Source organism: Mauremys reevesii, linkage group 12, assembly GCF_016161935.1.
Source record: "Mauremys reevesii isolate NIE-2019 linkage group 12, ASM1616193v1, whole genome shotgun sequence".
NCBI classification, from domain to species: Eukaryota; Metazoa; Chordata; order Testudines; family Geoemydidae; genus Mauremys; species Mauremys reevesii.
Genome location: NC_052634.1, coordinates 15,619,983 through 15,634,140, shown reverse-complemented (window position 1 = coordinate 15,634,140; position 14,158 = coordinate 15,619,983). Strand labels below are relative to the sequence as shown.

The following is a 14,158-nucleotide window of genomic DNA, read 5'->3' as shown; positions in this document are numbered from 1 at the left end:
CTAGTGTAAATGGGCAAAACTCCACCCATGTCAGTGAAGGAGAGAATTTGATCCAGAAATTGCATCTCCTCTTCCTTTGGAATGCGGCTGCAGTTTCTTCACATGTTAATTTTTGGGAAGTGTTAGTTAGGACTGGTGTGAATCTGGCCCTGTACGTTCCCGTGGTTTACTTTGGAACTGGCGTTATACCATAGACACTAGGGGTGGGAGGGAAGGAGGAGAACTGATCGGCACACCATTAAAGCATTTGACAAACTGCCTCATGAAACCTTATTCGAAAAATGAATTAAAATTGGCTTTGACACAGGGCTTTGCCTTGTGAATTGAGATCCGGCTAAGAGGTTGTAAACCAAGGTCCATGTATTGAGCTGATGGGAGGGCTGCATGTTGTGCGGTCACAGCTCCATGGTCCTAGTATTATAGCATGTTCTCTGTCTCTCATAGGATGGAAGGTGATCTTAGGGCTGGCGTTCTTTCTGGTGATGGCCTGGTACTATATATCCCGCGAAGAAAGGTACATACATCTGTGAGTGTCTTTTTTTAAAGTTTTAGTGGGGGCAAGTCCCTTTTCTCTTCTGCCCTTTCCTGATGGTTTTGGGCTGCCCCGCTCTGAGACTAAGACACAGTGCGTGCAAGGGACACGCTCTCGATCTCAGGAACCGTGTGGAGCTGGAGGCAGGGGTAGCTAAATGACACCACTTCTGGCCAGATAAGAGGGGGGCCTATCGAGTCTGGATCAGCTGGTGAGATTCACCTCCTCAGTTCATCCTACAGGATAAACATGATTATAATGCAGCCGCACAACAAGTGAAGGACTCCAGTAAGTGCCATCTTGTTGTGATGACATTGCATAAGAATGCATTGGGGGTTCCCCCGCCCAAGCCTGTCATGATTTTGGGGGGACAGCTCAGTGCTTGTCCAAGGTGAATTTGGGATGATCCTGCAAAATCTGGGCCATAGATGATGGTGAGTGAGCATCTAAGCCTTGTCTTCACTAAGAGATGCATTCTTACCATGTTAGCTAATACTTGGTAACTTACATGAAGTAGAATCCCAGAGAAGGCTGTTTGTAGTTTTAAATGCGTGTTAGCAGGCCGAGTTAGATGACGTGGTTAGTTCATAGGTTATAAGAATACACCTTTTTCTCTACTTGACGACGCACCTGAAGGGTTAGAGGAGAAGTGCAGAGGATAAGCAGTCGAAAAAAGAAGTTAGGCAGTTTTCTTTGGTGCTTGTGCCTAGAGCTGAAGACGTGAGTGATGTCTCTGGTCTCTGCATGCTGCTCTCTCTCTAGGGTGGGCTTAAGAGCCTAGTATTTGAGCATATAGCAGTCAGTAGAGAGAGGGGGGATTTTACCGACTTTGAGATTCCCTCAGGCTCTGCCATAACTCCTCTGGCAACTTGTCACTAGGATGACCTGCAATAAGCTCTGCTAGTGGCACATGGCCTGGAGGTGACATGGGACCCAAGCCTTCAGTTACTGTCTGGCAGTCTCTCACTTGGACTCGTGACTGCTCGCCGGACGTGGAAAGGAAGTCTCATCATGCAAGCGGGGCCCAGGCTGGGGAAATCACCCTCTCTGCTGTTTGCCTTACAGTTTTTCTTTCCCCGTGCAAGATGTCCGAATGACGTGTCCCCAAGGAGAGATGGAAAAGAAAGTCACGCTGCTCATAGGAAAGTGAGTAACTGTCCCAAGCAGGAGCTGGGCCTTTGCAGGGCTGTTCTTTGCTCCCAGGGGGCGGGTGGCATGTGGGAGCTGGGGGAGGATTGGCACTGTGGGCTCTAGGGGTGAGGGAAAGGGCAGAGAATAGATAGTGAAGTCAGCTGAAGATGTCAGTTCAGTTCAGGTTTGCACGTGCCTCTGGCTAACCGGGCTCTGTGTTCCTTGCAGTTACACACGGGATCATCCAATGTTTTTACACCTAAACGATTACTTTTGGGTGAAGAACCGGTCGCCATATGAGCTGCCATATGGGACTAAAGGAAGCGGTAAGCAGCCCTGCTTTCTCTGCTCTGCAGCACCGATCCCTGGGGTTTGGTTAATTGCAGCATGGCACACAATAAAGGAAATAGATTCTCCTTTGCACCTGCTTTTTCTATTTCTTACTTGCAATCTAACCAATGTGGCTTGATCTGCTCTCTCCTGTGGCCTCTTGGCTCTGTCCTGGACTTGCTTATGGTTTGCAAGGCCCTTCCGTGGGCATGCTGCGAATAACTTCTCGTCAGCTGACCCCTGTTTTCGGTTAGGGAATTGCCCACAAACGGATGAATTCTTACAAAGGTGTTTGTGGTTGCTTGACCAGGTTGTGAGGAAAAACTTTCAGCCAGTCGGGCGGACACAAATGGTTAGCAACAGCTTGTTGCTCATGATGCGCGATTGGTTGTCAGAGTCGCATGATACTGTTTCTGATCCCTAACTGGACGACGGAGTCTCTTTCTAAAAAGGAGAATAAAGACTATTTTATCTGGATTAAAAACAGTAAAAAGATGCCTGTCCCAAGCTATCGGAGCCTTAACGCCGTTCATAACACAGCAAAGTCTGGCAACGCTGAAGTAATAGTGATTGCTTTTGGTTGTGTATACCCCACTGGTTCCTGTGTGCAGTGGGTCCCTCTTTGAGCACAAGCCACAGCAGATGTGGATGTCTTTTATCCCCTCGCTCTTGCTGCTGGGAGATGGCAGCAGTCATCCCCCTCCCCCTCCTCCTGGCTTTTGGCAGCTGGTGGGCCCTCCTCCAGCAGGGACAGATAGGATCATAGAAACACGGGGCTGGAAGGGACCTCGAGAGGTCATCAAGTCCAGCCTCCTGTGTTGTGACAGACCCACCATCCCTGACAGGGATTTGTCGAACCTGGTTTTAAAAACCTTCAATGAGGGGGATTCCACAGCCTTCTTTGGATGTCTATCCCAGAGCCTAACTGGCCTTAGAGTTCGAAAGATTTTCCTATGATCTAACGTAAATCTCTCTTGTGGCAGATTAAGCCCATTACTACTTTTTCCATGTCCACTGAAGGTAGGACAATTGATCACCGTCCTCTTTGTAACAGCTGTTAACGTAGTTGAATTCTGTTATCAGGTCCCCTCTCAGTCTTCTTTTCTCAAGACCAAACATGCCCAGATTTTTAGCTTTTCCTCATCAGTCAGGTTTTCTAAACCTTTAATCATACTTGTTGTTCTCCTCTGGACTCTCTCCAGTTTGTCCACTTCACTCCTAGCGTGGCGCCCGGATTTGGACACAGTATTGCAGCTGAGGTGTCACCAGTGCCAACTAGAGTGAGACAGTTACCTTCCGTGTCTTACGTACATTTCTGTTAACACACCCCAGAATGCTATTAGCCTTTTTTGCAACGGCATCACATTGTTGACATATTCAGTTTGTGATCCACTATAGCCCCCAGATCCTTTTCAGCAGTACGACCACCTAGCCAGTTATTTCCCATTGTTGTAGTTGTGCATTTGATTTTTCCTTCCCAAGTGAAGTACTTTGCACTTGTCTGCACTGAATTTCATCCTGTTGAATTCAGACCAGTTCTCCAATTTGTCAGGGTGGTTTTGAATTCTAATCCTGTTCTCCAAAGTGCTTGCAACCCCTCCCAGCTTGATGTCATCTGAAAATTTTATAAGCATACCTTTTACTCCATTAGCAAAGTAATTAAAAAAATAATACCAGACCCAGGACTGACCCTTGCGGGACCCAGCTAGATATACCCTCCCAGTTGGACAGTGAACCATTGATAACAACTCTCTGCGTATGGTCTTTCAACCGGTTGTGCACCCACCTTATAGTAATTTCATCTAGACCACATTTCCCTAGTTTGCTTATGAGAATGTCGTGTGGGACTGTGTCAAAAGCCTAAAGTCAAGATCTATCACATCTACTGCTTCCCCCATTCATTAGGCCAGAAACTCTTTCAAAGAAGGGAATCAGGTTGGTTTGGCATGATTTATTCTTGACCGGTCCATGCTAGCTGTTCCTTATTATCCTCTAGGTGCTTACAAATTGATTGTTTAATCATTTGTTCCAGTATTTTTCAGATATTGAAGTTAGTCTGTCCGGTCTGTGGTTCCCCATGTTCTCCTGGTTCCCCTGTTTAAAAATAGGAACTATGTTTATCCTTCTCCAGCTTCTGGGACTCACCCATCCTCTGTGGATTCTTGAAGATAATTATTAATGGTTCCAAGATTGCTTCAGCTCATTGCTTAAGTATCTAGGACGAATTTCATCAGGCCCTGCTGACTTGGCTATCGAAATAGTCCTTAACTTGTTCTTTCCCTATTTTGGCTTACGTTCCTTCCCTCTTGTGAATATTAATTGTTTTGAGTGTCTAGTCACCATTAACCTTTTTAGTGAAGACTGAAGCAAAATGGGCATTCAACATCTCAGCCTTCTTCATGTCATCAGTTATTAGCTCTCCTTCCCTGCCAAGCAGGGGACCTATGCTCGCCGCTGTCTTTCTCTTGCTCCTAATGTATTTAAAGAACCTCTTCTTATTGCCTTTCATGTCTCTGGCGAGGTGATGCTCATTTTGTGTCTTAGCCTTTCTGATTTTGTCCCTACATGCCTGTGCTGTTCTTTTGCACTCTTCCTTAGCAATTCGGTTATGTTTCCCCTTTTTGTAGGATTCTTTTCTGATTTTCAGGTCATCAAAGGGCTCCTGATGGAGCCATATTGGTCTCTTCCCATTCTTCCTGTCTTTCCTTCACACTGGCATAGTTTGCAATTGTGCATTCAATATTGTCCCCTTGAGAACCTGCCAGCTCTCCTGAACGTCTACCCAAGTCCTCAATCTTGGCAGGAGCAGTTCACTTCGGGGGTGTGGATGGCAGGGAGAGGTCCGATGGTGGAGATAATATTTGGAGATATACCAGTCTCCTAGAACTGGAAGGCACCTTGAAAGGTCATCAAGTCCAGCCCCCTGCCTTCACTAGCAGGACCAATTTTTGCCCCAGATCCCTAAGTGGCCCCCTCAAGGATTGAACTCACAACCCTGGGTTTAGCAGGCCAATGCTCAAACCACTGAGCATGTGTGAGACTTCATGTTCACTGGCAGATGGTGGCCGGTTGCTCCCAGCCTCTCCTTGCCTGCCTGCCCCATGGTCGTTGACGTGTGTGGTGAACCCCATTGCAGCTGGGAGGTGTATAGGTGCTGGAGGAAGTTCTGGGCAGTGCTATGTGTTAATAGTGGGTAGGAGATCTGCTGGTGCAGATGCAGGCTCCTCTGGAGAGCGCGAGAGTCGTCTGTTGTTACTGTCATTGTTGATTTGTAGCACCCAGTCGTGGCCCAACACCCCATTTTGTCGGGTACTGTGCAAACTGCCCCAAAACACTTACAATCTAAGTCTAAGACAAGAAACAACAGGTGGATGCAGACAGACAAGGGTGCCCAAGGAAGCAGGGTTCTGCACAGAGTCCATTTGGGAGCAGCCCTGGGGCTGGGAAGTGCTGACACAGAGAGGACAGGTTAACAGGACAGCTGCTGAGGAAGGCTCTACCCAGTCTTGCTCAGTGCTCCTGCTTCGAGGCACCTAAGTGCATGTTGTTTATTCCAACCGTTGCCTGATCAATAAATACGTGGCCGCCTCTGTGTCCCCCGCCAGCCCCAGAGGCACTGAACCATTCTTGTTAAGTTACTACACGCTTTCCTTCCTGCTACACGGCTCGTTCTCTGTCTCGCGTGGCTGCCACAGCCTCTAGGAGGATGCTCCAGCATGGGTGTGCTGCAGGGTCCGTCCACTGGGAAAGACCTGGGCAGAGGTCAGAGCATCTTTGCTACTTGCACTGACCCCTCTCTCTACCTGTCCTCCCCAGCCTGGCCAGTCAGCACATGGAAGGTGGCCAGGCCCAATTGCCTTTGGCCAGAGGGAGGATGGGAGTGGAGCCTTTGATGGTGGGAAAGGGGATGATCCCAGGGAAACAGCCCTTCAAGAGAAGAATTCCCTCTCTGGTTTCCATGTGGTGCATGAGGGTAGCCTGGGGTCTTGTGCCTGACATGGGGATCTCATGGCTTCTGGGGAGGACTGACCTCACTAACTGCCCCCTTGCATTCCTTTGCAGAAGACATTCTCCTCCGGGTGTTAGCGATCACCAGCTACTCGGTGCCCGAAAGCATCCAAAGGTAATTTCAGTGCATCTAACGTTTCCTCCCAGTGCATCTGATTGCATGTGCTGCCATTGTCAGGCGAATGCTCGTCACAGAGCTGTGGAAGGGGCTGGACTGAGAGCACAGCTAGCACCCCTCTGCCCCCCCATGTGTTGTCTAATAGCAGTGTGCCCTTGTGATGGGTTCAGGCCCCACAGCCCATCCGGCCCTTGACTTCTCTGCTGGGTCAGTTAGAGCCATCTGTGAGTCATGGGATTTGGCTAGGGCCTTGAGTTTTCAGTCACTTCATGTAGGTCACTGGAGTTCAGGTGGCATTTGGAGACATTCAGTCACTGCCAGCCTGTACCCATGCTGGATGAGAAGATCCCTAGCAAAGGTTTTGATGAACCCAAAATTGGATTTAAACCCAGCAGAGCCCCCTCTCTGAATGAACACAGGAAGCTCTTGGCCTGAATGCCAAGGAGGCTGAAGTCCATTTATATTGGCCTTTGTGTGTCTCGTTCTCCTTCTTGGTCCCCTTGTGGATGTTGATAAATCATCTGGCCAGGCTCTGGATCAAGACAAAGAGACAATGGAGTCTTCTTCCCCATCAGCTGGGGTAGGGTTATCATGCAAACATCCACCAACTGTGTCTGTCTGAGACAGCGCGAAGGTCCACATGTTTACCATCTTCTTGAGTACAATCCATCTCTTCCTCCTCTTTCCTGGGAGTCTCTTTCCTACCACCCTCTCTCCCCCTGCCATCGTCATCAGGTTCTTGTCATTCATCCTAAATTGACCGCCAGTCCCCAACCCTCTGGAGGACAGCTCAGGTGCTGGCTGCCCGAAAATCCAGCAGCCAGGTGGGTGAACTCCTGCCCTAGGGCTGAGATGTCCTCCCATCCTTAGTTCCTGGCAGAGAAGCATACAAGTCGCTGTCACCTCTCCTTAGAACCAACATCTACTACTGCCCTTTGGGAACTTGCCAAAAGGAAGAAACTGCTTGCATAGACTTGGTTCCCTTGCACCAGCAGACTCAGCGTATCAGTCGGTGTCCCTGACTTACACCGCAGTGAGAGGGCATCTCCCCGCTTGAACTAAGCACGTGCCCCCTGTCTCCCCACCGTCTTGCCGTCGATCTGGTGGACCGCCAGCACGTGGAACGGCTTCATTTAACCCATGGAGGGGGGTTTGAAGTCTGAGTTTTCCATCTCCTACATAGCCTGCCCTGCCCTCCTGAAGAGCTGCCCTTGCCCTGAGCGGTGCCATTTCACAACCACCTCTGGCGCGTGAATGCATGTGCTGGGGTGTTTGACTGTCAGAGACCCTGGCCTTCTGTGTGTGTTGGGAGTGCATCGCCAAACCCCACCCCGCCCTGCTGGACGGCCCAGTGCCCTCTGGATCACTATCATCCCTGAACTGCCCCTCCCTTGGTTTGTATGTGGGGCTTTGCCCAGATCCCTCCCCCATCTGTAGCCCTGCCCCATCTCTCCTCCCCTCCCTGGCATTGTCCCAAAGACGCCCACTCTCCTACTGCTTCCTCTCCCCTTGTAAACTGTAAGAGGAGAGAGAGGGAGGGGTGGACAGAGTCAAGCCCAGCACTGGCAAGTTTCTCCATGTGGCTCAGCCCCCCTGCCTTGCCAGTGCAGGGGTCTCTGCCGACGCCCCTCAGTCCTGCCCTGCAGCCCCCCTGCTGTTCCAGTCCTTGGGCCCCTTGTGAGCCGAGGTTGCCAAACTGCATGCCAGGCTGATGGGCAGATTTATCATGTGCACAAGGGAGTTGGTTGGATGAGACCCGCCCCCACCCCCAGTGTGCTGCCTCCCTGCAGCCAGGGGCAGGATTGGATTTCCCAGCCCCTGGTAGACTTGCGGTGTTGACAGACGTGCTCCAGGACATGATGTCATGGTGCTGCAGCCCCAGCCAGCGGCCTGGCTGTTTGTTTGCACTAAAATGACGTAAATTGCTGGGCTCTCTCTGGGGACATACGGCAAAACGAGCCGTTGATTTTTGGCAGGCGGGTAACGAGCTGCAGTGTCAGTTTGCGGTGCCCGTGATTCCGTCTGACAGCCGAGCACTGGCTCTCTCTCGCTCTGGTCTGTCTGCTTGTCTGAGCTAGTCAAGCACGGACCATGCGAGGCGTGGGTCAGAAATACAGGGCGAGTGACCCCCCACCCCCCTTCCTACAGCCCCAGCAGATTTGGGGCACTGTTGTAGCAGAGCAAAGGAACAGGATCCACTGACCCAGCCCACCTAGAATCAGGAACAAGAACCAGATCTCAGGAGGCCCAACAAAACTCCCATGCAGGGCTGAACAGTGTAACCAGGCCCTTCCTCGTGTGGCTGTCGTCTCCAGCAGCTGGGCTGTAGGGCAGAGGCTGCTGTCCCTAGGACAGAAGGAAAAAACAAACCTGGCATCAAGCCAGGGCTTATGGAACATGCTGCAGAGGCTGTCGCTGGGCCAGTTAAAGGCCTGTCCCTTTAATAAAACAGTAATGCCTGGCTCGTCTCTTCCATAAATATCCATGAGCTCTACAAAGGAGATCAGTGTCATTAGCATCAGACAGGGAAACTGAGGCACAGAGAGACATGACTTGCCCAAGGTCACCCGGCAGCTGAGTTGGGAATAGGACCAAGGATCCCTGCGACCCAGTGGGGCGCTCGAGTCGCTAGGCCACACTGCCGGCTTCAGAGCAGCAGCAGCCACCTCCCTGGCGAGCTGGAGCGTGAGGCTGTTGGCGCAATACAGGGCTGTTTGTGGTTTGCTAGGGGAGGTGCAGTGTGCTGACCGGCTCAGCCCCTGTGTTTGCTTGCATTTCAGTGCACTATCTATAGGCCCAGACATCAGACAGCTGGGCACTTTGTTTTCACCTGCCGACCTCAGCTATTACTGTCAGAATGGTGCCTGGGGCCTGCGGAAGGATGCTGCCTCCGCACTTCTGTAGAATCACCCGTCTGACGGGCTCGAGAGCTTCTTTAGACCTCACAACCTCCCTGTGCTGCTGGGGTGCCATCCCCAGCTCACACATGAGAAAACTGGGGCATAGAGAGAAGGAGACTTACCCAGGGTCACACACGGAGTCAGTGCCACAGCAGGGAACAGAATCCAGATCTCCTGAATCCCAGCCCAGTGCCTTTCCTGCTGAACAATATGTAAGCCATGCTAAGAGTGTAGTTCACCTAAGGATAAGAGTCTACTTCTGTGCCAATTTAGAGGAGCTACTCCTGTAGCTCAAGCGGTAAGGGCTCTTGCTTTTAGTGATGAAGGTCTCAAATTCAATCCCTGCTGTCCACTGAGCAGGGGGCTTATTGTATGCACCTGCCACCTTATTTGGGTGTTAACATGTGTTGTTTGCATTCTAATGTGCTGATAAAGGGTATCTCTTGTCTCTGGGTCTCCAGTTGGAATCTAGCTGTGTTGGTAGTGACTGGGGCCTCATTGCTATTCAGGGGTCTGTGTGAATTGGTTTTGTGATTTCAGTTTGGTTCCTAGTGGGTGGGAGGAGGCAAGTGTCTACATCAGACAAATGGCCCTACTGACTAGGCCAAGGGAGAGCAGCAATGGGAATTCACAGCTGCATTTCCCCTGGAATCCACTGGTAAAAATGCCATGCTTTCAGATTCATAGATCTCAAGGCAGAAGGGTCCATTTCCATCTTGTCTGACCTCCTGCATCGCAAAGCCATTACGTGCAAAACTTCACCCCCCGGGGCAGCAGGAAGCTCAACCCTAGAGGGCGCCAAGGAGTCGAGGCTGGTTTTGTTGCTTCTAAAAATGTGTAATGAACTAAACGGTTCAATGTAAACGGGGAGACAGTCCCCCAGAGATGAAAAGGATGGTGAGTGCGTTTGGTTGAGGTTGTTTTCTTTTGCAGCATGAAGTGCCGAAGATGTGCAGTGGTGGGGAACGGACACCGGCTCCGAAACAGCTCCATGGGGGGAGCAATCAACAAATATGACGTGGTGATCAGGTAAGGCACTATGGAGATTCAGTAGAGTGAGGGTTAGTCTTCCTCCCCCCAGGGACCCATCACATCAGTTTAGACACAGCGGAGTATGTTCACAGATACCTGGGGACCGGCTGAGATAAACGCTCTGGGATCCATGCTACGTTAATGGGATGGAGGAAACCGGAATGCATTCTTTTCGTGTTGAGAGACCGGAATTGATGCGGCATGTGAGCCTCGTATCGTTCCCTTTTCCTTTGACTTAGCTTTGGCGTGCGTGAAAGGAGGCAGAGCCTTGGAGCAGGGCTAGCACGGATGAGAGCTGGCCCAGACACAATTGCTGGTGAATGGGAAATCCCGAACAAAAATTTGTCTCAGCAACATGGAAATGTGGCCCGGGAGTCTGAGAGCTCTGGGGTCCCTGGCCCTGGGGCTACCCTTTGAGCTGCAGAGCCTGGAAATCTGGGGTCCCTGGACAGCTCATATGGGGAAGCCTGTTCCAGGAGCTCCAGGCTATTAGCTTGATGGCAGTGACCCTGAGAGACCCCAGGATTTCCAGACTCCAGGCTGCGGATCTAGGAGCCAAGCTCGAGTTAGAGTCAGGGCTTTCAAGAGTGCCAGGTGCTTGGCACCACAGCAGAGAGCTTGGAAGTCCAGAGAGCCCGCATGGTCCTGGCTCCATGACAGGCAGCCCGGAAGCCCTGACATAGCAGGGCTGCCTTTGAGACACTCGGGTCCCTGGGGCAGCCCATGTAGTGGGGATGCTTTGTGCTTTCCTGGAGCTGGAATTGCCAGCACCAGCGAGAAGCAAGTGCTCAGACTCCTTAGGCCAGTTCCTCAGCTCTGATTTGAATGGAAATGCACAGATTTACACAAGGGATGTGAGAGATCCAGGTTAGTCCTACCTGGAAATTCTAGCCTATTCAGGCCTTTCTACCACTCTCATCACTGTAGTGTGTGAGCAACTTGCAGCAGGGTGGATTTGATTTAATTCAAATAGTCAGGAAGACTCGACTTAATCATGGTTTTCTACATAAAAGTGCATTCTTGCTGGTTGTTATAACCCAGTAGTTCTCAAACTTTTGTACTGGTGACCCCTTTCACATAGGAAGCCTCTGAGTGCGACCCCCCCTTATAAATTAAAACCACTTTTTAATATATTTAACACCCTTATAAATGCTGGAGGCAAAGCGGGGTTTGGGGTGGAGACTGACAGCTCTTAACCCCTCCATGTAATACCCTCGTGACCCCCTGAGGGTTCCTGACCCCCCAGTTTGAGAACCCCTGTTATAACCTTAATACATATTCTTCACAACTCAGAGATAGATGTAGGTTTCATTTTTAGAAGGTACACACTATACATTTTTAAATGGGGATTTATTTTGAAAACTTTTCAGATTAGTTTTACAGCTATATCAGAAAATGAATGATTGTTTGGTGATTTCATTTACCAAAGATAATTGAAGCAGATATTTATGAAGTCATTGGGAGGTGAACTATCTCCAGTTCAACAGGTTAATCATTAATATTTGGAGGATTTTCTTGCCAGGCTGTATTAGGAGGAGAAGGTCACCAGACAGACACTTAAATTGTTTTATTTAACTAAAACAACAACGTTATGTATTCTGGATTTTTTTCCTTCAACAACAAACATATAATATTTTAACAAAACAAGCATATGTCCCTCGCTTCTCATGTTTATCTCCAGACATCTTCTCCTTGTCCAGAGCTATTCCGCCCCCAACTATCTTCTCTTCATTGAACTTTGCACTTTTAGAGAGAGGTAACAGAGGGACAATAGGGTTGAGGTCTGTTATTTCTCACCTCTATATATTATTTATTTAAAAACATTTTTGCTGTTTACAAGCATGTTTCCTCTGGAGACACAAATCCACAGTTGGAGAACTGCAAAACTAAACATCTCTGATGGAATCTTCTAGACTGAGCCCTGAGTCCCATTGGGTAGATAGAAAAATTAACGTAAATAATCTATACAGAAGCCCCTGGAACCCCATAAAATTGGGTCCCTAATCCATGAACTATTGGAACTCATTTACAAAACTTTTCTTAAACATGACATGACTATATTGTCTCATACTATAGAATTAGAATTTATAATCCCTATTCCATGATGAGATAGCTTTGAGCTATAATGTATCTTAATTAAAGCTTATCTTTAGATAGGTTTTTTCCTCAAAAAGCATTTTATCAAAAAAATCTGATTTAAATTAAAAAAAAATCCAATTTTTTTTAAATAATTGATTTTTATCCACCCTGCCTTGCAGGGTGACTAACATTTGTCCTGTGTTTGGTCTCTCATCCTGTCCCAGGGAGAGGTGTGTGTGCAGGGGAGGGGTTTGGTTTGGATGGTTTTGTGGAAATGTTACACTCACATTGCTCGGGGTTTGTTAGAGAAGGCAGCTCAAAGCAATGCACCTGGCTCCCAGAGTGGGACTGGCCTTACTTCCCGGGGGGAGTTCATTCCCAAAGGATCCTGTCGCCACATCCCCTAACCTAACATCTATCACGTCAAAGTGTGGCGAGCAGGTGGCTCGAATCCTCGAAAGGGTCTCCGCTGGGGACGGGAAGCGAGATGCTAATGGGACAAGTCATGGGGAAAATGGAACCCGTATGCAATATCCCCTGCCTCATCTTGCGCTCCCTCCCCTCAGGTTGAACAACGCGCCGGTTCATGGGTACGAGGCGGACGTGGGCTCCAAAACCACCATGCGCCTGTTTTACCCAGAGTCCGCGCACTTCGACCCCAGACGGGAAAACAACCCGGATACTCTGCTGGTGCTGGTGCCGTTTAAACCCATGGATTTCCAATGGCTGGAGATGATCCTCAATGACAAGAAGCGAGTAAGTGCCGCGGGGGGCTATGGCTGGCCTCTTCTCTGCCTTGCTTTGCTCTCGCCACTGGAGGCAAGCCTGGTGCAGCCCTAGTGGGGAGAGAACAGCCCCTGACTTTCCTGTTGTCCTTTTCCAGGTTCGCAAGGGGTTCTGGAAGCAGCCCCCTTTAATCTGGGATGCCAATCCCGAGCAAGTGCGGATTCTGAACCCTTACTTTATGGAAATTACTGCTGCTAAATTGCTTAATCTTTCCATGAAGCAACCGCGGAAGATTAAACAGGTAAGGGAGCCGGTGTGCTGGGGGCAGAGAGAGCGAGACAGACTCACAGTGCCCCGGATCACAGGGCAGTCCCAACTGGGACTCGCTAAGGGGGCATGGTGCCATTCCGCTGCACTGTGCCCACCCTTTTCCCCTTCGTGCCCCATCGACTTATTGACCCAGCCCTGGGCTGCTCAACACGGTTTGGAAAATTACTGCCCTTTTCCAGGTAGGAGGAGATCGAGGTGAAGGCCACTTGGGTGATTCTTACGGTGCTTTGTAGATAAAATGCTATGTGATCCATCTGCCCGCAGTACGGTGCCTCCCGGGTGTGGGGAGATGCTCTCCACCCGCTCACCTCTGTTTCCCTGCATCCTTGAGATTATAGTCACACTGCTTTGTTGGGGGGGGCAAGTTGGTCACTGTTGGGAAGTGATTGTGACTCGAGTCTAAAGCTGCTCTTCTGGAGGGAGAAGCTAGCAAGCGGCTTCTGCTCAAGGATGAAGATCTTTCTGCACTGAATCCTTCTATTGTTTGTTTGGCCAGTGCAGTCAAATTATAAGTGTGTCTGTATGTGCGCGCGCACAAAGCTGGTTTTGAGTTATCCGATTTCTTTTGTTGTTTTAAAGCTGTGGATGGCCTTTTGCGTGTGCATCTAGAACTCAAGAAATCGCTGAATAGATTTGCCTTGTTATCCATTACTTGTGAGAAATCAGACAAACCCATAACGTTTGGTGGAAGTTCTGAAGGTCTGCGGAGTTCAGAGTGGAATTCTCTTCTCATCCTTTTCTGTAGTAGTGCTGTAACACCGTAGCACGTTGCATCTTCAAAACACTTGGGAATGGTTGACTAGTGAATTTCCCCGCAGACCTACAAGAGATGTGGTGGGGTTCTCGTTTATAGCTCGAGAAGGGGAGAGGTGCAGAGGTTTAAATGTCCCAGAGCCCGTCACTGTTTCACAAATTATGTTATAGCTTCATAGACTGTAAGGCTAGAAGAGTCCACTATGATCATCCAGGCTG

The 14,158-nt window shown here is 49.6% G+C and overlaps 1 protein-coding gene across 14 annotated transcripts in view; it reads left to right on the top strand.

The window, feature by feature from the left end:
- ST3GAL4 (ST3 beta-galactoside alpha-2,3-sialyltransferase 4) overlaps positions 1–14,158 on the top strand; it is a 157,899-nt gene that overhangs the window by 137,055 nt on the left and 6,686 nt on the right. For 11 of the 14 annotated variants that reach the window (XM_039496146.1, XM_039496148.1, XM_039496147.1 and 8 more), the window contains 7 exons: positions 445–526; positions 1,598–1,678; positions 1,892–1,989; positions 6,056–6,116; positions 9,953–10,048; positions 12,697–12,886; positions 13,014–13,157. In XM_039496146.1, coding sequence (XP_039352080.1) covers positions 445–526; positions 1,598–1,678; positions 1,892–1,989; positions 6,056–6,116; positions 9,953–10,048; positions 12,697–12,886; positions 13,014–13,157 — 752 coding nt within the window. Of the gene's footprint in view, positions 1–444; positions 527–1,597; positions 1,679–1,891; positions 1,990–6,055; positions 6,117–9,952; positions 10,049–12,696; positions 12,887–13,013; positions 13,158–14,158 lie in introns of those variants that run through there. The other 3 variants (XM_039496144.1, XM_039496155.1, XM_039496156.1) reach the window with 3 other exon arrangements.